Here is a 26084-nt window from a genome sequence, read left to right on the forward strand (position 1 = left end):
GTGCTTAGCCTTCTGTTCATGGTAGTGTAGATGGTTAGAGAGGATGCTGTTGCTGATTGCGGTTGTGTTCGTGGATGCGGACGTGGTCGTGGACGCGGACGTGGTCGTGGTCGCGGACGTGGTCGTGGTAGGGGCAGAGTCCCAGTGGTTAGTGAGACCGAGGACCAGAGTGTGACAGCTGAGGGTATTGGCGAGTCGCAGGGTGTTCAGGAGGATTCCATGAGTGTGGCCGGAGGGGGCGGTGTTGATGCTCCAGTGGTCGGTGATGCTAGGGTCCCGGGTGTGGGAGTCCCTGGTGTTGATCTTGCGGGCTTGTTAGCACAGTTGTAAGAGCGGTTGGCGGCAGTGGCACCGGCTCAGGCTCAGGTGGTGCCACCAATAGTGGCGGAGGAGCGGCAGCCAGTGGCAGAGGAGCGGCAGCCAGTGGCTGCGGATGTGGGCGGACATAATCGTTATTTGTCCATGCTCAAGGAGATGAAGGGTCTCGTGACTGTGCAGTTTTCGTGACATAGGGGTCCACCATTTGATTGGTGATGCTGAGTTGTGGTGGAGATTAGTAGCTGCAGTGCAGCGGGAGATGACTTGGGTTGACTTTGTGGGAGAGTTCAACTTCAAGTACTTTCCGAGAGAGGCGTTGGACCGGTTGGATGAGCAGTTCCTTCAGTTGTCTCAGGGGGCACGGTCAGTGCGGGAGCTAGACTTGGAGTTCAGTCGACTTCTATGTTATGGGGGTCGGGCTATGGAGTTTGAGGAGGCTCAGATCAGAAGGTTTTTGAGGGTCCTATGTGATGATTTGAGGGTTCACTATAGAGGGCAGAGTTATGATACGCGTGCAGAGCTGGTTGAGACTGCAGCAGGGATTGAGGAAGATTTCCGAGCACAGTCAGTGGCGGTTAGTCCAGCAGTTCAGCCTGGTAGGGCTCAACAGCAGGGTGGTTCTAGCAAGGGCGGTAAGCCTGCGCAGGGAACCAAGAGGAGGTGGGAGGCTACGCAGAGGCCGAGTGGTGCGAGTTGTTTCGGTTGTGGAAGCAAGGATCACAAGATTGCTAGCTGTCCCAAGAGGAGTGCTCCGACGACAGCGGCTCGTTTATGTTTTTGTGAATTCTTAGTAAGTTCAGATTTTATGTTTGTCTGTGATAAACTGTTAGGTTCTCAACGCATGAGGTTTGTGTAGAGACCTTGTTGGTGGGCGAATTTAAGTCCCATGTTATGTTTGATTCTGGAGCTTCTCATAGCTTCATTACTCCGGAGTGTGCAGAGAGCGCGGGAATCAGAGGGGATCCCGGGGAGCGTACAGGAGTTGTCAGAGTTGCGGGAGGCAAGTTCCTGAGGGTTATTGGACGAGCCAGAGGAATTGATATTCAGATCGCAGGGGAGTCATGGCCAGCGGATTTGCTTATCAGTCCAGTGGAGTTGTATGATGTGATTCTCGGGATGGATTGGTTGCATCGGCATATGGTGCATTTGGATTGCTATCGGGGTAGAGTGGAGTTTGAGCGTCCAGGAGGGAAGTTGGTTTTTCAGGGTATTAGATCGACTTCGGGGAGTCTTGTGATCTCGGCCATTTAGGCTGGGAAGATGATCGAGAAGGACCGTGAGGCTTATTTGGTTACCATATCTATGCTAGAATCAATGGAAAAGTCTATGGAAAGCGGTATTCCGGTTGTAGAGGAGTTTGAGGATGTGGTCCAGTCGTTGCAGGGGTTACCACCATCTCGGTCTGATCCTTTTACGATTGAACTGGAACCAGGGACGATGTCGTTATCCAAGGCTCCTTACAGAATGGCTCCAGCAGAGATGGCAGAGCTGAAGAAGCAGCTAGAGGATTTGTTGAGTAAGGGATTCATCCGTCCTAGTGTATCACCATGGGGAGCGCCGGTGTTGTTTGTCAAGAAGAAGGATGGGAGTGTCCGGTTGTGTATTGATGACAGGGGTTTGAACCGGGTCACTGTGAAGAACAAGTACCCTCTTCCGAGGATCGATGAGTTGTTGGATCAGTTTAGGGGTGCTACTTGGTTCTCCAAGGTAGATCTGGCGTCGGGTTATCATCAGATACCGATTGATGAGGCAGATGTGAGGAAGACTGCATTCTGAAAGAGGTATGGGCATTATGAGTTTGTGGTGATGCCTTTCGGGTTGACTAACGCACAAGCAGCGTTTATGAGTTTGATGAACAGTGTGTTTCAGGAGTTCTTGGATGTATATGTCATCATTTTCATCGACGATATCCTGGTTTATTCTAAGAGTCTTGAGGAGCATGCAGTGCATTTGAGGGCAGTTCTGGAGAATTTGCGGGAGCAGAAGTTGTTTGCTAAGTTGAGCAAGTGCAGTTTTTGGCAGCGTGAGATGGGTTTTCTGGGTCATATTGTGTCTGCAGATGGAGTTTCTGTAGATCTGGAGAAGATTCAGGCTATCAAAGATTGGCCTAGACCGTAGAATACCATAGAGATCAGGAGTTTTCTGGGATTGGCAGGTTACTACAGGAGATTTGTGCAGGGGTTTGCGAGCAGAGCACGACCTATGACTAAGTTGTTAGGAAAGGATGTTCCTTTTGTTTGGTCACAGGAGTGTAAGGATGGCTTTGCAAGCCTGAAGGAGATGTTGACTACTGCGCCAGTGTTGGCTTTGCCTGAGTAGGGAGAACCCTATGTGGTTTATACAGATGCATCTAGAGTTGGTTTGGGATGTGTGTTGATGCAGCATGGGAAGGTGATTGCCTATGCTTCGCGGCAGTTGCGAAAGCATGAGGGCAACTATCCTACTCATAATTTGGAGATCGATGCTGTAGTTTTTGCCCTGAAGATTTGGAGATCTTATATTTATGGTGCAAAAGTGCAGGTGTTTACAGATCATAAGAGCCTGAAGTATATATTCACTCAGCCCAAGCTGAACTTGAGGAAGAGGCGGTGGATGGAGCTGGTGGCGGATTATGATTTGGAGATAGCCTACCACCCTGGTAAGGCTAACTTGGTTGCAGATGCTCTGAGTCGGAAGAGGGTAGCTTCGGCTCAGGAGCAGGAGATGGAGTCTCTGGTAGGAGAGATCGGTGCGTTGAGTTTGAGTGTTGTATCTCAGGAACCGTTGGGTTTGGAGGCGGTTGATAGAGAAAATCTTCTGAGCAGGGTGCGGTTGGCTCAGGAGAAGGACTTGGGGCTGTTGAATGCCTCAAAGGATGTGGATTCAGAGTATCAGGTCTCATATAATGGTACTATCTTGGTGCACGGTCGGGTTTGTGTGCCCAAGGATGAGGAGTTGAGTCAGGAGATCCTGGCTGATGGTTGTTCGAGATTCGAGGACGAGTCTAGTTTGGTGGGGGAGAATTGTAACACCTGCGAACCGAAATCCCGGTTTAGGGATTGCATCGGTCGATGCAGGTTGTGCATCGGTCGATGCAGGGTTGAGTTTATGCGTTTTGACTTAAGTTAAACGCTGCGTTTTGGGTTAGGGAAAACCCTTAAGTCAAGTTTTTTGTCTCATTCGGCGAGTTTAGCCGTTTTTGAGAGAAAAGAAGAGAGAAAGAAGAGTTCTTGGTGTTCTTGAGTGTTCTTGGTGATTTTTTTGGAGTTGGAAGTTGTTCCTGTAGAGATCTGTAGCTGGGATCATTGTCGGAGCGTCCTAGGAAAGTTTTTCTTCCTATGTTTGGGTAGGTTTTCTTCTGTGGCAAAGGTAAGTGCAGGACAATGGCTTATCTAAGCTAGAGCTTCTCTGATCTGCTTGTTTATGTGTTGTTAGGCTTGTTAGATGGTTATTTGGGACGTTAGGAAGCTTTCTTGTGGTTTGGGATCGAGTTTTGTGGTTGCAGGAACAAAGATCCGGCGAGAAGCTTCGGGGAAAACACGATGCTCAGCATGTTGCATCGGTCGATGCACTTTGTGCGTCGGTCGATGCAAGTGCGAGGACGGCGCGTAAAACCTAAGGGTTTTCGTGTTATGTCGAGCATGCGTCGGTCGATGCAGTACGAGTGTCGGTCGATGCATGTGTAACTTGCATCGGTCGATGTATCCCTTGTGTCGGTCGATGCATCCCCATGTGGTATCGGTCGATGCATGTGGTGTCGGTCGATGCAGAGTCTTGGTTTGTTATTTGTTGATTGTTGATTGTTGGTTGATGGTTAGAGATGTCTCTATTGCTTGTGTGTATAGCCCAGTAGATGGGAGGATTGCCTTGCTGAGTGTTTTTAAAATACTCATGCATTGCAATTTGTGTTTGTGATGCAGGTAAAGGCAAAGTGTGAACGTGGAATCAAGGCAATGAAGAAGATGATGTTCTAGGGACTCGATTGAATGTTGTCTGGAATTGCTAGGTTGCTAGAGTTGGGTCTTTAGAATTTGCTAGGTTGTTGGTTCCTTGTTTCCTGTTGTTTGATATTGGAGTATTGTTATATTTGATTATTGGTTATTATTTATTGGATTATTGTTTGGATATTGGTATCTGTTATTTCAGTTGTTGGTTGTGCTTGTGGTTAGGTGGCTAGTGGGTATGGGACCACTAGTTGTAGTTTATTATTATTAGTATTATTTATTATTTATTATTTAAAAAAAACGGGTCAGGTCGTTTCACAGAATCGGTAAAGACTTTGAGTATTTTTTTTTTTCATTTGTTTGCTACATATTTTGGTGAGTAAGCTTGAAGAAAGGAAACTTGAGCCAGGTTGAAGGAGACAAGACACAAAATCTATGTCTTGTCTTGAATGTGTTTATCAACACTTAAACACCAAATCTCTATCTTGAATCTATGTTTTATAGTCACTCAAATCAAAATATGTGTAGATCATGAATCTTCTTTTTTTGCATTTGACAAGTTTTTGAAAAAAAATTCTTAAAAACCATGAGTTTTTCTTAACAATTTTTCATAAGTTCTTAAACATTGACGAATACAAAATTTAATAGAAAAATAATTGATATGAATTTTTCATGGGTTATTACCATTAGATATAGTCTAAAAGCATATACAGTAGTAGTCCCTTGTATGGGTTCTTAATAATATAAAAATAAAAAAATGAAGGAGAGAGATGATAATTGATTCTCATTTCAAAACATATGAGAACTTCTTGAGATACTCCTCTCAATTGTATTAACACTAGATTTTAATTCGCGGTACACCGCGTGAATATAGTTTTTATTATTATTTATATTTTATGTTATATTTGTTTGTTAAATATTGGATGTTTTTCATATAGAGGAATAACTAAATTTCACGGTTGTTTGTGGCTAAATTCCGAGTCAGCTCTTGACATAGACAGGTGAAGCACATGCTTGTGGCCTCCAAATAAGATAGTGAATATTCGGCTCTTTTTTCCTAAAAACTTCATTAGTTCTACTGGTTAAAAAGTAGGATATTAGTACCAAAGGTCAATGATTCAAATATTTTCTAGTCTTCTTTGTGTTTTTCAAGTTTTCTTTTTTTAAATATTAATGTATAATTGGCCCCACCAAAAAATAGGTTTGTGGCCTTAATATTTTCAGAGAAGGCTCTGGCTAAATGTTTATATTAATTTTTTAACCCGTAATATACTTCATTACCATTTGTTTGTTATATTTAGTTTTTTTGTTTAGTGTTTGAAATTCTATTTCGATTGTTAATTATTATAATAGAAAATAAAGGATCTAAATACATAGTAAGTCATTTATAAGCTATGATTAAATCACGTTTTTCTAATGGTTTAATTATTTTACACAATCTTAGTTAAATCAACTTAATTTTTATGTGTCAAATATTCTAGTATCAATAGTGTTGACAAATAATAAAATTAATATTTACCCCGTGTTAGCATAAATTTTATGATATTTTATTAATTCCAATATGTTCTCTTTATAACTCATATACTATATAACCATATTATATAGTATTTTTTTTTAAATTACATATTTATAATATTTTAAACTTTTATTAAGTTTATATATTTTAATTATAATATTTAAATAAATGTGAATTGAAGTTCGTCTTACATTAACAACTTAGATGGCTTAACTTCTATTTTTGGATTTTATGAGATTATTTATGCATAAACATTCAAGTTCGATTGGTTTATGAAACTTCCTACACTAGCTTTCGTTGGCTAGGTTATTTTTTTCATCTACTTTTTTCCAGAAATTAACTATCATTTTTTATGCGCCAATTCACCTCATATTAATAGCTAGGTGAGCAATCTAGTTATATATATATATATATATATATATATAATAAATAAATAAAAAATCTAGTTCTTGCTTTAGGAACAAGTATACGTGACGAACTCTTAAGAATTAAGATGATTCCCTAATCTAACAATTCTAAATTAATGATTCTTAAATTTTCTTTGAAATACCTTTCTTTTTACATTAAAAACAAAACAAAATAAAAAAAAAAGTAAAAAAAAAAACAAAAGAAGAGGTATTCATTTAGTTGCATTAATTGATCTAAAAGATATTTCATAATTCTAAAGTTTTCCCAAAAAAAATAGATTTGTAAACAAAATCAGAATTCTCAAAGGAAGGATTTTTCATTTTACTTTCATTTTGTATTACTAGGTTTGATTATCAAAGACCACATCATATGATAGTCTTTAACCAAAATAAAATCATCATATTACTCAAATCTCACAAAGATCTTCGAATTGAAAGATGTTTTGACGATTAAAATTAAGACGTGATCACGTGAATGGGATATTTCAACAACAATTTCAACCAAGATTTGGGCCTTCTTTTTGCTTTATACAATATGCGATAGAACATTATATTCCGATCCTTTACATTATTCATCTAATTACTAAATTCCTACGATATGGTAAATTAAATAGATACCCCAAAAAGAAACCAAATACAAGACAAAAAGTTAGAATAGAAAAATAAAAATAAAAATAAATTGAAGAAAAAAGGAAGAGAGCTTTATAGATGGTTGGTGCTAATACAAAAGACACGAAGGAAGTCATGTCTTGTCCATTTTGACAGAAAGCGTTTCAAAGCCAAATTGATGGGCTTGATTTGATTTTCAAATCATGAATCTGTTACTTCAGAACAATTTATATACAATTATTATAGCCTACTTATACCCTAGCTTGTCTTTTGTTTCTTGTAGGTCTAAGCATAAATAAACCCTACCGAAGAATCGTTAGACCCAGTGGCAGATCCAGGGTCAAAAACTATGTGGGGCACTAAGGAAGGAATTTTTTTCTTCAGCAATAGAAAACGTTGGGTGCAGATGAGTGGGTTTGAACCCAGCTAATGTAAGGCACCTTTCTCCAAATGAGCTAACAGATACTATATTGTAAAGGCTAGTTAAAAGATTATTAAAAAGGAGTGTGTGGCACGTGCCCCATCCCCTTTAGCTGTAAATCCGCCCCTGGTTAGACCAAACCATGAAATAAGAGATAGCACTATCCTTGGATAATTATGTGTCGTGGTTTAAAAAATGTGAGGTGTTTTGAACGGATGGTCGATAGCATCAATCGAGAAATTACATTACTATTTGGGTTTGTTATTGACTTGAGCACGTTAAAGAAAAGTTAAAAAACGAATAATTATCGAATCTTCAAAAAATATATAGAAAAACATGTCTTCTTCAAATGTGTTAATCTCGATATATGCTAAATATGATAGTTTGAAAAAGACACATAGTAAGTTTTATATTGTTAATGTAACTAGATAAGTACCCATGCTATAAAACTGGTTAAATTTTATTTTATAAAAAAAATTGTATATTTTCTATTTTAAAATAAAATTTTAATATGATGTATTAGTTTATGTATGTGAAGTTATTTCAGCAATATATATTCTATATCATGACTTGAATGTCATTATATATATTCTACATCATGACTTGAATGTCATTATAATACATAATTTTGTAAATTTGGTTTTTAAAAAGCGAGTTATTATATTATGAGTAATTTAATATATTGTCATACTTTTTGTTTTAATATACTTGGTTTCTTGAAATTCTTTCATACTATAGTGACATATTATTGACATTGCTATAACAAATCAATTTAGAGTGTTTATAGTTTCTAACTTTTATATCAAGTTTCAATATTTTAAAAAGATTTCAAAATAAATTATTTAAAATTTATTATATTATATAAAACTATAAAATTCAACAAAAAAATATGAAATTGAATTTAAATATTCAAATTTTGACTCGTTACTCAGTAAATTTTTTAATTCAATATATATTATTTTTAAAGAATAATATTACTAAAGCATGAATATTTTATAGATTTAACAATTTATACTTGTTTAAAAAAATTAACTTATGGTCTATCCAGAAATAAAACTATTTTTTAATTATAATAAATAATAGATAATTTATATGTTTCACAAAATAGACTCATATATAAAAATGAGAGGAAAAGTATAATGATAATTAACAAATTAATATATTAAGTTAGATATCAAAAGATTTTAATATGGATGAATAATTTAATAAAGGAAATTAATATGGTAAGTTAGATGATATCAAATGATTCTTTAGATTATTCTCTTTATGATTTTCGGAAATAAATTAAAGTTGCACCCACTATTTAATTTGTAACCAATTAATCTATAACCTATTTGTAACCAACTTATTAAAATTATATAGTCTAAAAAAACATTGTGTACTTCCGTTTTATTATATAATTAAGCACCATATTCTAAATATCATGTACTAGAGTCTCTAGACATTGACACTTTGTCTATGCAAGAGACAAAAAATCTAGGCATTACGAATATCTCTATTTAAAAGTGAATCTTAGATTGTCTTTCAAATTTAAAACAACTCGAAACCATTCATAGCTAGACACAAAAACATGAATCTCTATATTGTCGACTTGATCGTATGATCTTCAAGTTTGGACCAAACTTTAAACAAACTACAAAAGTTATCAACATTTCTTACTGTTTGCATGAACAGGCTAAATTTTTATTACAGCGATCAGTGTGATTGATTATAGTTTGGGAACTAACTACTAAGCCAAAGGACAAGATAAGCAAATGAATGTGAGTTATGTTGCTTTACTTTTGATTTTTTCATCACCGTTAAACTATGGATTTTTGAATAAGAGACCAGTTTAAACGATTAAAACGGATCCACAAAATACTACACGTTATTTTCCTCAAATATGAAATACTTGTGTTTGAATCTACGTTGTATGGAAGCATAAACCAATAGGCAGAAGTAAAACATTTCGAAAAATAATATATATTAATAAAATTAGGACATGGATACTCTTTGAAAAGATCAATATAATATTGTAATATATAGAATATAAATATTAAATATTTAACTAAAAATAAAGATTAAAATACTCAAAATTCATATATAGGATTTTATATATCATGTATTATTGTATATGTGTATTTTAAATTAAATAAATTAGTTTTTATGGTACAAAATTAAACAGTATATATATCATAAATCAAAATATTTTCAAATTATTTATTTATTAAGTTTCGAAATAAGAAATGTATAATTTTTTTGCGTTCCGTAACTTTTTTTGTGTTTCAAAAAGTTTATTTTCCGAAAACAAGAAACGAATTTTGGAATGACTTCCATGCAACCTAGGTTTGAATGTTTTGCCAAAATCTGTTAGTTTAAAATAAAAATGTTGTTTGAACGTTGTTTGGTTGTTTCAAAATAATTGTTATTTTGGAGCTTTAACATGCATTTTCATAAAATACATAATTTGACTTTAAGTAAAAGAAATACAAAAATATAGAAAACAAAATGCCAAACGTCAAGTTGTGAAAATTGTTATAATAACACTTATTATTATGAAAATGAGATAATAATTTTCATAGATAATTTCGAATATGTTGGTAATATGCTTCTCAATGACTTGTCAATTATATTTTCCCAGTTTAAGTCAATATCTTTCATTTGTTAAGAGTGGGAAACTAGCAAGAATCCAACCCAAAAATAAAGTTAACAAGTTTAAGATGTGATTGTAGTTACTATACTAAATATTCTTCTCAGTTTATATGTGGTCTTCCGTCATCTAGCATTGTGCGTTGTTGATATAATCAACAGATCGAGTAAAACTTGGCTTTACATCTTTGCATTAGGAGAATCATGCATTGTTGTTCTCTTTACTATTATATCATCAATTTATCTCGCAAATCTTTCTTTAGCCAGTTTGACAATCTAACATAATTATATTGGCCTCAAGCCATATTTTTTTCACTTTTGGTAGTATCTATTTTGGACTATTTTCCTTCTATCATTTTGTTTACATCTAAATTACTGTACTTGGTATTTGCCAATCAATATTGTTTAAAAAAAAAGAATGAGGTTGAACCGGACTATAAATAATTGTTTAATCATATACAATTAAATAATTGTTCCATAGCCAATGTAACTCCACACCGGGTTGGTATATATTTGGCCGATGTAATGGAGTGAAAAATAGATGGTTCTCATTGCTCAGGTAAAGCAAATATTAGCCAATCAACATAGAGTTATATTGGCTATGAACGAATCATTCAACAGCAAAGATACTGCAGCTAACACTTCGATGTCTTTTTTATTATTCCTATGTTACTTTTAGTAAATAGAAAGTTGAAGCTAGTATTGTTAACTTCACTCTCAAGAAAAGGTAATGAAACTACTGTTTCCATTCAACTGGTTTGTGCCGTGTGTGTTTTGTATAAAGATGATTTGTATTTATTTATCTATTATAGAGAATTGGTTTGATGAATTTATAAGCTTGCTAATTCATATATAGCAAAAAAAAAAAAGTTACTGTAAAAATCGTCTTATATACTAGCTAGTAGGTCTACAAAGATGATATCTCTTTCCAAGTTTCACAAAATAAGATTAGAAAAAGAGTTAGCAAGGATATTAAGTGACTTATTAAATTAGAAAAAGAAAAAACAAAAGGATAGTTGTAAAAAAAAAATAGGCAAAGGAATCAATGTACCTTTGTGTACAAATTACAATATTTGTTGGAACATAATATCATTGTTCTACAGCTGGCTCCAAATCTTTGTTCTTATTTAATTAATCTCACTATATATATACTCATCCTTACTTGCTATTATTACAGTGAAATTGTAATAAAGTAAAACTGATTGGTCGTACCTTCGAATCTACTCGAAAATATTTGATTCATTCCGAAATTAAGAAGAACAAAAAATTACATATTGGCTACGAAAGTCCATATAATTTTATTAGATTAAAGACTTACAGCTTTTGGGTAGGTTTAACTAAACTATTCAACCAATCGAAAAGTGTATTGTAGTGCAAGCAATGGAAATATAAATACAGCAGATAAATAAGTACATGAGTCAATGTAGTGTAAATTCTTAATTAATTTTCACTAGCTAGACTAATCATATCAACGTAAATATATTACTGCTGCCGACGGCTTGACATGTTTGTCTTGATCATATGTCGTTCAAAAATTGATGGATCATAAATGTAACGTTCCAAACTAAAACTGGTCGGTGAAAATTGCATGTAATAAACTTAAAGCTGTCGAGTTCATTTAAAAATATTAGTGTGTAAAACTACATTTAAGACATTTTATAAACAAATCATCGTAAGGATAATCATCAACACAATATAAAAGAAACGACAATATACATAGCAAACCAAACTAAATAAGCCCTAGCTAGGCCTTCTTCCATTCATCATCGTCATCACCGTCACCATCGTCACCAGGGTGATGACTAGTTATGATGAGATTGGCAAGGAGGGAGAGTTTGGCGTTCGGACTCAGAGACACGAGAGGCATGGAACTTAGCGATGAAAGCAGAAGCTTTACGGTCAATACCTGGTTCAGCCACCCAGTAACGCTTGTCCTCGTCGCTGGCCCATGCCTTTCTTGTGTAAACGACGTCGTCCCAGGATGCATCAGCTTCAACTCTATGATGAGACGACCTTCTTGCTTTAAATAAGCTGAAGAGCGAAAACTTCTTTCTGCCATGACTTCCCATGAGAGACAGAACAAGAACAGCAATTAAGATTGAAGAAAAGAACTGCAAATTTCGTGTAAGGTTGTGTTGGTCTGATGTGTTTTGGTGTGGAGAGATGGATTTTGGGGATGTATTTATAGGGTGACTGAGCCAAAAACAGCTTTATGTGGGGTTTTCATTTTTGGTCCGGTTTGGTTCGAATCTTGGTTGGTCCTTTTTAGAAGTTATCAAACCGAAATAAAGTTTGGTTTAGTTAGTGTTATTTCGTTTACGTTGTCCCACGTACTTTTTAATGTGTCGCTTGTAAGTTATTTGGAGCTATTCTTTTCTGTTTATATAGTTAACAAAATAGCTATACATATTAGGTGAATGATTATTTTTGGTTTAACATTTTTAATCTAGCTCTCGTTAGTTTCTCTTTTTTCTTATGGGCTTTTCAAACTAATTTGTTTTTTTTTCCGTTAATGGATGTATAGTTGTTTGTTTACCTCTGGTGAAACATTGTTCTTCGTCTTTATCTTTTCGAATATATATTGTTTGAATTTTTAAAGACAAACACAACTTACTATGAGTAAAATAGAAATGCTTCATAACATCGCGGAGTCATATTAACCAAAAAAAAAAGATTTGTTGAGTCATAATGTCGTCGAAAATGTAGTGTCATATAATGTTCGATATAATGTCAGAGTCAGTCTCTAGCCTAACTACATGACAACTCCTCCTCAAATGTAAATCACTATATCTCTATTATTTGATTGGTCTGTATATATCTTGTTTAATTCATTTTATTTTTTATCATTTTACATTGTTTTCAGAAAAAGAACAAAAATAATTTGTTCGTTCAATTACCTCGTTAAGTTCTTTGTATTTTGAGTGTGCTACTATTATCTCGAGGTTTGATCCTTTATATACTACATATTGCCTTGCACATATATTAGAATTAGATTTTAAATTCTTTTAAAATCAATATTTAACTGTAGATTCACCATAAAGCTGGGAAAAAACCATTAATAATAAAATATAGCGACTTCGCATAAGATAACATAACTGACTTTTCCTGGAACGTAATGTCAAATACATATATAATATATTCTACGCCCAATGGAAAAACTAAAATAATATCCCTACGTGGTTCATGTTTGTATATTAATTTGTATGTAATCCCTTTTATAATAAAACGGAAATATACAACATTATTTTGTAAATTATATAATTTTAATAAGTTGGTTACAAGGTTATACATTAATAATAAATTAATTAATTACAAATAAGTTATACTGAAAATCTTAAAGAGAATATTCTAAAAAATCATATCATCTAACTTAGCATATTAATATTTTTTATTAAATTATTCATCAAATAAAATCTTTTGATATCTAACTTAACATATTAATTTGTTAATTATCATTATACTTCACCTTTCATTTTTATATATGAGTCTATTTTGTGAAACAAATAAATTATCATATTAATTATTATAATTAAAAAATAGTTTTATTTCTGGATATACCATAAGTTGAATTTTTAAAAAAAATATAAATTGTTCAATCTATAAAATATTCAAGCTTTAGTAATATTATTCTTTAGAAATAATATCTATTGAATTAAAAATTTTACTGAGTAACGGCTCAAATTTGAATATTCAAATTCAAATTTACAAAATTATGTCTTATAATGACATTCAAGTCACGATATAGAAGATACATTGTTGAAATAACTTCACATATATAACCTAATACAACATATTAAATTTTTATTTTAAAATATAAAATATACAAAATTTTGTATAAAATAAAATTTGATCAGTGTTATACTACGGATACTTATCTAAAATCATTAACAATATAAAACTTACAAAATATGTGTGTTTTTTCAAGCCATCATATTTAGCATATGATTTTATTGCATAATGATTTATCCAAAAAAACTTTTAAAAACAATCACATAAATTATATTTTATAGAAAAATTACAATATAAATAAAATGAATTTCAACTCGTATTCTAGCACGGGTCTTAATCTAGTTTCTTATTAACTAGTCTTACATTAACAGACTCAACAGCCATTTTTCTATCTCATCAGATAATGAGCTATCTTGGTGTAATTATTTTTCCACGTTTTAATCATAATAAACAACTGTATTAAAAATATTAACGTAAAATTAAGAAGAAGATCATAGTAATGAGATATTATTCGAGTATCTGATAGGGAAGATGAAGATGAAGAAACGTGGAACCTGCTTGGTATTGAATCGGATGGTTGTTGAGATTTTATCATACAAACTCAATCTCAAAGGGTTCATTGTTAAACTTTTAAAGAGTCTTTGGTCTGTCCATTTTATTCTATTTTATCTTCCTTAATTCCTCCCAAAGGCATCCAAGTTCTCTGTTTCTTTTTTTTTGAACTTTCTTCAAACATTTTTTTAATAATGAGTGTGATCGAATCAAACAAAAGGTGTATTATAATTGTATGTTTCAATAATATCGAAAAAAGATAGAATTATTGTTATAAAAGACGAAACACAGAACTGTTTATATGTTGGTTGTATTTTGCTTTCCTATCCTAATGATGCTTCTAGATATTGCTCTCTTAAAATTTCAACGAAGTGCCAAACTCTTTACCACTCTAAGATTCTTGTCAATATTAGTAAGTCAATGTAAACAGTCAAAAGACAAATGAAAAAGAATCTGTGGAAGAATAAAAACACTAACAATTGTCATTTTTTTTTATATGACAACGAGCGCTTCTTCTTTCATTTTCCATTGTTTGTGGAATATATTCAACAGCTTCAAGCTACATTATAGTATATAAGGATTAGTAATTAAATAATATCTAGCAGAACTTTCTTTCATACAAATATACTAATCTTCTTTAGTAATCTTTTCGCCTATAAACTGTGTATTTTTAAGCTATAAATAAAGCATAAGTAATCTACCACCAAACAAAGTTTGTTATCGAATTTGGCAGGGAATATAAAAGAAAGAAATAAAGTTTGATTCGTTTGGATTTGAATGTGTTCGTCTTGATTGGTTTCACTTTTTTGGCTGATTTTTTTTTTTTAAATAAAGAAAGATAATTATAAATTACCATGGCACGGATCACACCATAAGTCCATAACCATTTAGAACTAGATGAAGCGTGTTATGAATGCCCTATTTACTCATTTCTGGGGTTAAGATACATACACAAGAAGAAGTGATTTTAATATTAGAAGTGCATCAGATTACCAAACATAGAGAGTTTACCTTATTAATTATCATTGCTGTTTAGGAAAACTAGAGACTAAGTTTAATCATAAGTAAAGTTTGACTACCAACGACGGATATAAGTGCAACAATTCTAGGAAATGATTTGTAATTTAATGTAATAATGTAATTAATTCCATATGATACATTCGACCCATATTTAATTTACAAATCATAGAAATAGTATTAAATTTGCTGTATATTTTTTATTAGTTACAATATTTCAAATAAAAGCATACTCCATTAATATATGTTTCAAGGTAAAAGGTATCCACTAAGTTCACTAGCCATTACAAAAGTAACTCATCTTTTGGCCATGACCAATCATATGAACGACTGTAAGTTTCCAACCTTTTAATTTATTTATAATAAATATCAGAAGAAAAATACAGTTTATAGGAAACATACAGTAGTAGCTTAAAAATTAAAAGAAACCCCAACTTGTGTAAGAATCATTTCCTTTATTTTTTACTTCTTTCCAATCAATTATCTTTGCAATGATCATATTATTTTAAAATTTTAGTAGATAACCTAATTTTAATACTTATTCGTAAAATTAATGTAGTGATAAATATCATAAATAAACAATATTTTTGTTCAAGATTTTCAATCAAATAACATAATATTACGTACAAAGAATATCACTAAAGTACATCTGAAAAAACATTATGTTTACGAAATGTAAAATGCAAAAACACTTCCCTACAATTTTTTTGTATGTTTAAGACTTCCCTACACTTACATTTCCCTACACTTACATTAGAATACTACATGTATTGCTCTTAATTAGTGGAAAGATGCTTGGCTCCATCGCCTTACCGGATTGCACTGACTCCATTGCTCATCTGACCACGACAAGCAGTGCCGGTTTAACTAGGAGGGCGGGTACTGCGACCGTCCCGGATACATAGATTAAAAGGACATATACGTATAAGGAAAAGAACATAAAAAAAAAGTTTGTAAGTTTAAGGAGCACAATAAAAAAATATGTAATTTAAAGGGACACAAAAAAATTATATAAACCAAAGAGACCCAAAAAAATTAATAAGTTTTCCGATAGGTTAAGAAGCATTTTTTTTTTAATTTGCCCAGGGATATGTAATATGTTTAAGCCGGCACTGACCACACAAAATACCCCTTGATGAATTCATTCTCATCCCTATGTGTTTCCAAACCAGCATATACTTTATTACTTTATATGGAGGGGGAGAAATATTTTCAGACACTAAGGTAGGTTACTTACTTAACTTGAGCCAATTTATCCGCTTTATTAACAAACTGTGTGAAATAGGATCTGTTCACTAAACTATAAGCTTCCCACAAACTTTACGGGCTACTTCGTTGTTGGTTCAAAACGAATACATAATCGCTTTAACTTTTATATTGTTCTTTAACTTTTAGATTTCCTATATGTAAATATCTTTTTGTTGAGTAAGAAATTTAACATCTATATATACATTTTTAAAGTACATTTTGGGTTTTATCCTTTTATTTGTACTTATTTACAAAGTTAATCCCTAAATATTTTTTAAAAGTAGCATTACTTCAGATTTTATTTCCTAAATATTTTACATAGCATTCCAATTAAAAAAATACAGCATAATCAATGTGGAAACATAAACTATGAGATATTTAACCACACTTATTATTGTGTATTGAAGATATTCATTTCTGAATCCTTTGCAAACAAATAAAACAACAATTTGATTCCTATTTTGTTTTCCAAAACCCATGAGATTTAATTCTTAATGTAAGTAGAATTTCGATTCACATTTATTTAAATATTATAATTAATATATATAAACTTAATAAAATTTTAAAATATTATGAATATGTAAAATTAAAAAAAAATACTATATAATATGGTTATGCAATAGATGAATTATAAAGAGGACATGTTGGAATTAATAAAATATCATTAAATTTGTACTAACACGGGTTAAATTTTATTATTTGTCAACACTATTAATATTAGAATATTTGACATATTAAAATTAAGTTGATTTAACTAAGATTGTGTAAAATAATTAAATCATTAGGAAAAATGTGACTTAATCATAGCGTATAAATGACTTACTATGTATTTAGATTCCTTATTTTTTGTTATAATAATTAATAATAAAAATAAAATTTCAAATATTAAACAAAACAAACTAAATATAACAAACAAATGTCATGATGTATATTGCAAGTTAAAAAATTAATATAAATATTTAGTCGCATAAACGGTCGAGAAATTTAGTTATTCTTCTATTTGCAAAACATCCAATATATAACAAACAAATACGATATAAAATATAAATAATAATAAAAATTATATACACGCGGTGGTTAAATCTAGTTCTCACTGAAAAATACAAAATCAAATTTTGTCACCATATCATTTTTTTTTGTATACGTGCCAAAAATTACTTGGACAGTAATCATTGTTATCAGTTTATTTATAGTTTGGTTATTCCAAATTGTTTGTTTTGGGCCCAATCATAAAAGCTCCGGGCCTGCTAAAGAAAAAAGAAAAAAAAAAAGAAAAAAAAAAAAAACTTCAACCTCGACTCGTTTGGTCTCTCTCTCTCTGCGCTGCGATCTTTCTCTCTCTAGAGACTCTGAGGAGGTAAGCTTCTTCAATCTGCATCATTAGATTTGTGTCGATTTGAGTTTGCGATAAACCCTAAATTATCAATCTTTAAGAAGCTTTACGTAGATTAATCAGTATCGATTTTTGAATCGCTGTGACGTAGAAACCCTAGTTTCGTGAATCCATCAGAGCCAGCTCTAACAAAAAATCACATTGGGTATTAGGGTTAATATAGCGATATGGATACTAGGAGGCGTGAAAGTAAGACGGAATCAAGTAGTAGAGAGAAACGGATTTATGAGAAAGATCAGGTTTATTTCACATATCTCAATTTTTACTGGTTAAGTTATTGTGTGATTTTGGTGGTTTGCTTTATCAATTTGTGTGGTTTTGTATAGATGAATCAAGAGTCTTTTATTGAGGGATTAGCAGAGGAGTTTCGATTGCCAATTACACATAGGGTTACTGAAAATGTTGATTTGGAGGATGTGGAGCAAGCGTCGTTAGATACAAAGATATCTTCGTCCAATGTAGGGTTTCGTCTTCTTCAGAAAATGGGGTGGAAAGGAAAAGGTTTAGGGAAGGAAGAGCAAGGTGTGTTTGTGTGTTTAACAAGAATTCAGAAAATTGGGTTTTGTTTAGAGTTGTTTCATCTTTTGATGATTTGTGTTGTTGTGTTGATTGATATGGTAAGGTATAACGGAGCCTATAAAGTCTGGTATGAGGGATAGAAGACTCGGTTTAGGAAAACAAGAAGAAGATGATTATTTCACTGCAGAGGAAAATATCCAAAGGAAGAAACTTGATATTGAGATTGAAGAGACTGAGGAAATCGCAAAGAAACGGGAGGTATGCGTTCAAAACATGATGCCTTTTAACTTTCGATACCCAAAAGAACAGAAAGCAGTGTATATATATGCCTCTGTTTTGACGGGATTGGTAGTATTGTAAAAAGGGAAAGAAAAACAAAATTACCTGCAGTCTTTTATTACCTGGTTGGTGGCTTTCTACTGCCCGCTTCGTGCCCATTATGACAATCCAGGTCCTAGCAGAACGTGAGCAGAAGATCCAGAGCGATGTTAAAGAAATCCGTAAAGTCTTCTATTGTGAACTCTGCAGCAAACAATATAGAACAGTGATGGAGTTTGAAGGTCACTTGAGCTCATATGATCACAACCATAAGAAGGTAAACAAAAAACTCTGATCCCCTTATCCTTTCTTTTACAGCTTTTTTCCAAAGCCTAAAGCATAGAAGTTGCTGGTGTTTTGCAGCGATTCAAAGAAATGAAAGAAATGCACGGTACAAGCAACCGTGATGATAGGAAGAAGCGAGAGCAGCAGCGTCAAGAGAGGGAAATGACTAAAATGTGCTTAACACTTTTTTTTACTTTCTCTTCCTTTTACATGTTTTGAAAGATTGTGTGTATGCGTTGGACTTAACCCCAGATTGTGTTTTGTACATCTTAGGGCTGATGCGCGTAAACAACAGCAGATACAACAGAACCAACAAGAAGACCCAGAGAATGTCCCTATTTCTACACCAGCTAAAACTACGGTTGCACCACTTACTGTCCAGGATCAGCGAAAAACATTGAAGTTTGGCTTTTCTTCTAAAAGCGGCAGTATATCAAAGGTATTACTTAGCACCTTAGTCGTTGATTTACTGGCTGAGCCTGTTAAGTGCCGGACCTAATAAATACAGTCGGGCTTTTACCTGCTTCAACATATCTTATCCTCTCAGTTACTGAAACTAGTTTTTGAATACATTTTACCTTTGTAGAGCCAACCCAAAAGCAGCATCAAGAAGCCAAAAGTAGCAATTGCATCAGTTTTTGGCAATGATAGCGACGAAGACTAAGTTCGGGAAAATTGTACTCTTATGCAGCTCTTTATTTTATGGTTCTTTACACAGATTTAAGAAAACAGAAACTGGTCTGAAAAACAACTTTACACAAACACAGTCTTAAATTTGTTACATGTGTTTACTCTCTTTACCACTATTATTATTATCAAATCAATCTGAAACTGACCGGTAAAAAAATACCGTTGAAGTGTCCACACCACCACACTCATCAGTGAACAGAACACCATTTAGCACGTGAATGAAGTCTGTTGGGTAGGTGAATCTTTCCAATCACGCGTGAGTCACGTGACCACAACAACAAAAGCCATTTTTTTTCCTGGTCACAGTTTCCAAAATGTCGTCGTGGCAACGCACTTTCACCACTTGTCTTTATCCTATTTTTTGTTTTTTAAGAGAATTAGAAAAGCTCACATTTCTTCTCTTCCAAAGCTCTCTCTCTCAATCAATCAATGGCGTCGTCTCTGTCTCCACCGGAAGAAGCTTCCTATCACCACCGTCACTCCAAACGATACTCTTCCTCCTCCTCTTCTACCAACGGCGTAGCTGTCGAGTCGGTTCCCGATTTCGTCAAACGCCCCAAAATCTCTCTTCCGAATTACATATCTCCGTCCGAGATCGAATCAGAGTTTTCGCACCACGATCCAGCCTTCACTCGGATCAACAACGGAAGCTTCGGCTGTTGTCCTTCATCAATCCTAGCTCGACAACGAGATTGGCAGCTCAGGTTCCTTCGTCAACCGGATCGATTCTTTTTCGAACAACTCAAACCCAAACTCTCAGAATCTAGATCCGTGATCAAACGTCTCATCAACGCAGAGCACGACGAAGAAGTCTCAATCGTCGATAACGCCACAACCGCAGCTGCAATCGTTTTACAACAAACCGCTTGGGCTTTCCGTGAAGGGAAGTACGATAAAGGCGACGCGGTGGTTATGCTTCACTACGCGTTTGGTTCTGTTAAGAAGTCTGTTGAAGCGTACGTTACGCGCTCCGGTGGACATGTCATCGAGGTACAGTTGCCGTTTCCGGTTATCTCGGCGGATGAGATTATAGACCAGTTTAGGATTGGTTTAGAGGCGGGTAAGGCGAACGGTAGGAGAGTTAGGTTAGCTTTGATTGATCATGTGACTTCTATGCCTAGTGTTGTGATTCCGATTAAAGAGCTTGTCAAGATTTGTAGAAGAGAAGGTGTTGACCAAGTTTTCGTTGATGCTGCTCATGGGATTGGTTGTGTTGACGTTGATATGAAGGAGATTGGTGCTGATTTCTATACAAGTAATCTTCATAAGTGGTTCTTCGCGCCGCCGTCTGTTGCTTTCTTGTATTGTAGGAAATCGAGTAGCGGTGCGAGGGATTTGCATCATCCCGTTGTGTCGGATGCGTATGGGAACGGTTTGGCGGTTGAGAGTTCGTGGGTTGGTACTAGAGATTATAGTGCTCAGTTGGTCGTGCCTTCGATTTTGGAGTTTGTGAATCGGTTTGAAGGAGGGATTGATGGTATTAAGAAGAGGAATCATGAGTCTGTGGTTGAGATGGGTCAGATGTTGGTTAAGTCTTGGGGGACTCAGTTTGGTTGTCCTCCCGAGATGTGTGCCAGTATGATCATGGTCGGGTTACCGGTTTGTTTCGGAGTGTCGAGTGATTCAGATGTTTCGAAGCTTAGAACGTTTTTGAGAGAAAGGTTCCGCATTGAAATCCCGACCTACTTCAGGCCACCTGCGGACGGGGAGATTGATCCGATCACGGGATATGTGCGTATTTCTTTTCAAGTTTATAACAAACCTGAGGATTATCATAGGCTCAGGGACGTAATTAACGGACTTGTGAGAGATGGGTTCAGATGCACGTCTCTATCTGGTTGATTAAGGTACAGTATAGATACTTTGCTTTGTTTATTGAATTCGTTTCTCTAGAAATATCATGTTCGAATTGTTATTTATTCATCAACTTAGAAATTTGAGCATTTATATATTTGTTTACATCTTATTTAGAAGCATTGTGAGGCATTTAGGAAATGTTACTAGAAACATCGTAACACTAATGTCTTCTTCATTATTGTCTTGCTTATCTCGTCTATATGTATTAACCAGGGCATCAAGCTTTTCGGGCGAATGAATCATCCTGAAAGTTATCATGGTTTAGGTACCATGGAGCTTCATGAGATTGGAAGAAATGAAGTAACCTTTCTATTTCTACAATCATATCTCTCAACATGAACTTCTTATACAGTAATCATGTATGATAAAATAAAACTAAGCTTTCTTCTATTTCCTTTGTTCGATTCGCCTGTTCAAAAGCTCCTTTTCACATGTCTCCTAAAACATTAGCAAGTCAGGGTAATAACGCAAACTGTAGTCAGTGTTATTGGTTCGTGGATGGACATGTCACGGTCGTAAAAGTTAATAATCTGTTACGTTTATTATGATTCAAATGATATCATTGGTTAAGAGGGCAACGTTGATCTAGCGAGGATATTTTAAACCGGAGACTTTTTCGACTAAGTAGTATCAGAATCGTGTGACTAAAACATTTGAAGATATATAATTTCTGAGTATAGAAACTGGTGATGAGAATAATTATTTTGGTCGTTGTGGTGATTGAAATGAATTTCAGGTGCACCTTCGTAACTCTTAACCTTTGACCTACCGAACTAACACAAATTATACAACTCAGCTATTCCTAAATCGACGTGGCGTAGCTTTAAATAATCAGTCTAATGTTATCCTCAACAGTGGAATTAGAGAAAACAAAACACCTTCCATTATCTCCTTTATTTAATAACAAAAGAAAATCATGATTGCTATTTACCCAAAAACAACTAAATACTATTATTCCCTTTAGATAAAAATAATAAAGGAAAAAAGCTTTAAAATATCTTATCTATTTTTTTTTGCATGTTTAATACCTCGTTTTTTTAGTTAGAAGAAAAATACATCATTTAATTAAAACGTGCAATTTAATACCTAAATGAATAAATTTTGTTAGTTTCATACCTAAGATTTTTTGACAAAAATAAAATTTCGTTTTTACCCTTACTATATCAATTAATAATTAATTTTAAATAATATGACATTAATATATAAGTTTATTTGATTTAAAATTAATTTTATTTAATATTTATTTTTATTACAATTTTGTTTTTACAAAATGCAAATTTTGTTTAAACAATTTAATTTAAACAATTCTATTTTTAATTTAAACAGATTTGAAGCACTTTCAAATCTGCTTTCTTTCTTCAGAATCGTGCATTAAACAAAAACATAGGAATATATGAATTCATGATTAGATAAGTTTGTACAATCGATCAATGCCATCAACAACAGACCAAGGGATTTATTAATATATTGAGTTATTAAAAAAAAAATCAAATCGGAACAGTCATCTCCGTCGCATTCCCGCCTATCTGTTCCTCATCTTCTTCTCTCAATATCTCTTCAAGAACTTCCTTTTAGATTCAGGAACCAACATAGTGAAAACAATCCCCATAAAATGTAATAGCACCAAGCATCAACAACGAGTTCCTAACTCCAATCCCAGGAGGATAACCAGCATTAGTCTTCTCCGAATTTGAACTCTGCGCCCGAAAGCTCGAACAATCGAACCCGCCTTACCAGCCGCCGTAGATATCCATGACAAGTCGATCTCAGCCTTGTCTTAGCGGGAACGGTGCTGCAGAGAGCGATTAGTGTTGAAGCTTTGGAGACGGTGAAAACTTCGTGGATAGTGTTCACCGTTTCGGCAGCGGGGATCAATCCATCCGATTGCAGTGTAGATGTCTTTTTAGAATAGGTTGCTGCTGTACTAAGCGATGTTGAGGATGAACCATGTGGTGGTTGTGCCAAGGAGATGGTGGTCGTGAGTTCGTGAGTCCGTGACGGCGAGCGAGGAGAATAAACATGAATTAGGGTATGATGAAAATAATTGTATTTTTTTGACCCTCATAGCTATTGCTGGGGCGATCAGTGGTACTTCTTCTCTCACAGTGATGCAGTGTTGTTGTTCCACTTTCGAAATTCACAATGAGATTTACTAATAACTTAGTATTATATTTTCCCCTATATATAATACCTGGTATGACTTAGCAAGTCTAAGAGTACATTATCAAATAAGATTCATAAACTAGTCCAATGTGAATTTAGTGGCGTGGAAACTTCCAGAAAACTTGTACAACTTCATGTTATATTTTTTAAAGAGCAAATACAAAGTCTTGTTCAGTTTTGAAGTTATGGTTTAATTGTAGTGAGATCCACTTTTTTATAAGTTATTTCAAACATGAAAACTTTAGCTTTAGATCAAAAGCAACTCTCATAGCCAAAATGACAGCGTAAATTTTCATCTAAATCATTTTCTATAGAGAAATAAAACTGAAAATAATATATAGTTTGTCTGTTGATTTTCAATTTTGGTACTTATGTTACTCAAGGAATAAACATCGATATTTTATTCTATAAAGTTGGGTTTTGAAAGTTAGTCATTAACCAGATTTTGACATGTGTTAAGTTAGGTTTTAAAAGAAGGGTTTATTGCACCCACACCCACTTTGGATTCAACTTGTTGCACCCACACCCACTTTACAAACTTGTTATATTCTTAAGTTTGCTGCTTAGGTGTCATTGTTAGTTGGACAATTTTGCCCCTCTCCTCTTTCTCTCCTTATTTTCTCTATTTTTCTCTTTTTGTTATTAACACTTTAAATGGTTATCATAAAACAAATTATCTATTTATTTATATACAATATGTTATGATTATATTTTTTCTACATTTTAAGATATATATTGCTATATTTTTGATGAATTTTTAGATTATAAAGTATCCATTTGTCGTTGAACATTTGCTCAATGATAAGTAGATAGTCAATTGCAGTATTGTTAATAGATAATTACTTGTGTTTATTCATACATAATAGAAGTAATACACATCAATTCAGGTGACTATGACAACATGTCCATATGGAAACATATGGGGTTATAGTGCAATTTGTGGATACGATATTTGTCCACATGGATAACTATTTGTGGATACAATATTTGTGGATACATTATTTGTCAAACTTATCCAAACGGATAACTATTTGTGGATACAATATAAGTAATGAATAACTCTCACACAACAAAACTCAAACTTTTTCCCAGATCGAACTAAAACAAATTCAATATTAAAAAGTTCACAAGACCACAATTAATCAGTAAAATCACAATAAAACTAAGAAAACCCAGATCGAATTTCATATAATCTAAAGTCATAAGGAAAAAGATCTAAAGATTTCACCTTCTCTAGATTTCCACCATTGTTGGAATGGTTTTTGAAAACTTTAGAAAAGGAATGTGAGAGAGAAAGAGAGATAAACATAAATAAGCTTTTCTCTTTCAATGGATGAGCAAAAGCAAAACAAGGAAGAAGAAGATGTATTGTTTAGTTGAATAATTGTGAGAGAGAGATAGAGAGAGACAGAGAAAAAATAGAAGAGGTTAGAAGGAGTGAGGGGTAATTTGTAATTAAACTTGAAAAAAGTATATAAGTAGTAGAAAGTGGGTGTGAGTGTTAATACTTTTGGAGAAAGTGGGTGTGGGTGCAAAATTCTCTTAAAAGAATTGATTTGGCCACCTATGTCACCAAAGTGCACTTATCTTTTCGATCAAGGGTCCTGAGAGAACTCCAGAGTTAAGCGTGCTTGATCTGGAGTAGTTTCAGGATGGGTGACCTTTCGGGAAGTGATTGTCGGAACTATGGGAGTGAGGACAAAATATAGGAAAAAATCATATGGTGATTTATAGGGGTAAGTATTTAAAACCTCCAGGACATAATAAACCGGCAGTCGGATATGGGTGGGCTAGAAGTAGATGTGGAGCCCACTGAGGAAGGTGGGCTTACGGACTGGGAGTGGACATAGAGCTCCTAAGCAAGGTGGCAATCGGGGCGTTCCAGAGACAAAGGCTACATCATGGTGTGTCAAAGACACTTCCACGAATACATTGAAAAACTTAACATTAGTTACTATCAAAATATTTTATGACGTTAGAAAAGGGTCTTTAGTTTCATTGGTTGTTGGAGCAAACTATTTTGAGATAGCTAAAAGATGTGAACATGTTCTCTCTACACATGAGGAGGGCGGAGCCGAGGTTCTATCAATGGTGGAGGAGGTTGGACGCAAGGTTCTCTCCATAAAGAAGGCGGGCGGAGCTGAGATTCTCTCTATAGTTGGTCACACACTATTGTGATGTTACATCGTTGATTAGTATACTATGTAATATATTTTTTATTCGAAATGTTTTTTGAGCCGATAATTTTAGTAATTACAAAAACTATGCAAAAGTGATAGTAAAAAGACATATAATAGTTGGCTTAATGTGTTCATACAGACATTTTCTAGGTGGTGGAAAATAATATATTTGTAACATATAGTATATTTAGGTGTAAAAATACGTTTTTAATGGTAACATACATAAAAGATTTGTAAATGAATATAAATCAGTATATTATAGCAAAAATAAAACTTATAAATAACGTTATTTATAAAACTCTCGTACATCA

The 26084-nt window shown here is 33.9% G+C and overlaps 3 protein-coding genes across 6 annotated transcripts; 2 read left to right on the top strand and 1 right to left on the bottom strand.

Annotated features, from left to right (window-relative positions):
* Window positions 1–11413: 11413 nt before the first annotated feature.
* Window positions 11414–11973, bottom strand: LOC109126046 (uncharacterized). The gene has a single exon (XM_019229112.2). It carries the CDS (start codon window positions 11889–11891, stop codon window positions 11625–11627), a length of 267 nt encoding a protein of 88 aa, XP_019084657.1. The 5' UTR covers window positions 11892–11973; the 3' UTR covers window positions 11414–11624.
* A 5614-nt stretch (window positions 11974–17587) lies between these two features.
* Window positions 17588–19679, top strand: LOC104706984 (uncharacterized). Of its 4 annotated transcripts, none has more exons than XM_087462474.1 (8): window positions 17588–17725; window positions 17914–18000; window positions 18088–18283; window positions 18384–18538; window positions 18633–18875; window positions 18962–19056; window positions 19157–19322; window positions 19470–19679. In XM_087462474.1, exons 2-8 carry the CDS (start codon window positions 17929–17931, stop codon window positions 19545–19547), a joined length of 1005 nt encoding a protein of 334 aa, XP_087318600.1. In that variant the 5' UTR covers window positions 17588–17725; window positions 17914–17928; the 3' UTR covers window positions 19548–19679. The 4 variants fall into 4 exon arrangements, with proteins under 4 accessions (XP_087318600.1, XP_087318601.1, XP_010421528.1 ...); XM_087462475.1 differs by having other exon boundaries at window positions 18645–18875; XM_010423226.3 differs by having other exon boundaries at window positions 18732–18875.
* A 215-nt stretch (window positions 19680–19894) lies between these two features.
* Window positions 19895–21820, top strand: LOC104706986 (putative L-cysteine desulfhydrase, chloroplastic). The gene is made up of 2 exons (XM_010423227.3): window positions 19895–21420; window positions 21644–21820. Exon 1 carries the CDS (start codon window positions 20003–20005, stop codon window positions 21413–21415), a length of 1413 nt encoding a protein of 470 aa, XP_010421529.1. The 5' UTR covers window positions 19895–20002; the 3' UTR covers window positions 21416–21420; window positions 21644–21820.
* The last annotated feature ends 4264 nt before the right edge of the window (window positions 21821–26084 follow it).

Source organism: Camelina sativa, chromosome 8 (assembly GCF_030686135.1).
Source record: "Camelina sativa cultivar CO46 ecotype springtype chromosome 8, ASM3068613v1".
Taxonomy (NCBI): domain Eukaryota; kingdom Viridiplantae; phylum Streptophyta; class Magnoliopsida; order Brassicales; family Brassicaceae; genus Camelina; species Camelina sativa.

What these genes read in the sequence shown, in the direction of transcription:
- LOC104706986 (XM_010423227.3), top strand. Translation starts at nt 20,003, where the DNA reads ATGGCGTCGTCTCTGTCTCCACCGGAAGAAGCTTCCTATCACCACCGT.
- LOC109126046 (XM_019229112.2), bottom strand. Translation starts at nt 11,891, where the DNA reads ATGGGAAGTCATGGCAGAAAGAAGTTTTCGCTCTTCAGCTTATTTAAA.
- LOC104706984 (XM_087462474.1), top strand. Translation starts at nt 17,929, where the DNA reads ATGGATACTAGGAGGCGTGAAAGTAAGACGGAATCAAGTAGTAGAGAG. An exon ending in TTTAGGGAAGGAAGAGCAAG is followed by an intron (nt 18,284 to 18,383) that starts GTGTGTTTGTGT and finishes TGATATGGTAAG; the next exon opens with GTATAACGGAGCCTATAAAG. An exon ending in AAATCGCAAAGAAACGGGAG is followed by an intron (nt 18,539 to 18,632) that starts GTATGCGTTCAA and finishes CGGGATTGGTAG; the next exon opens with TATTGTAAAAAGGGAAAGAA.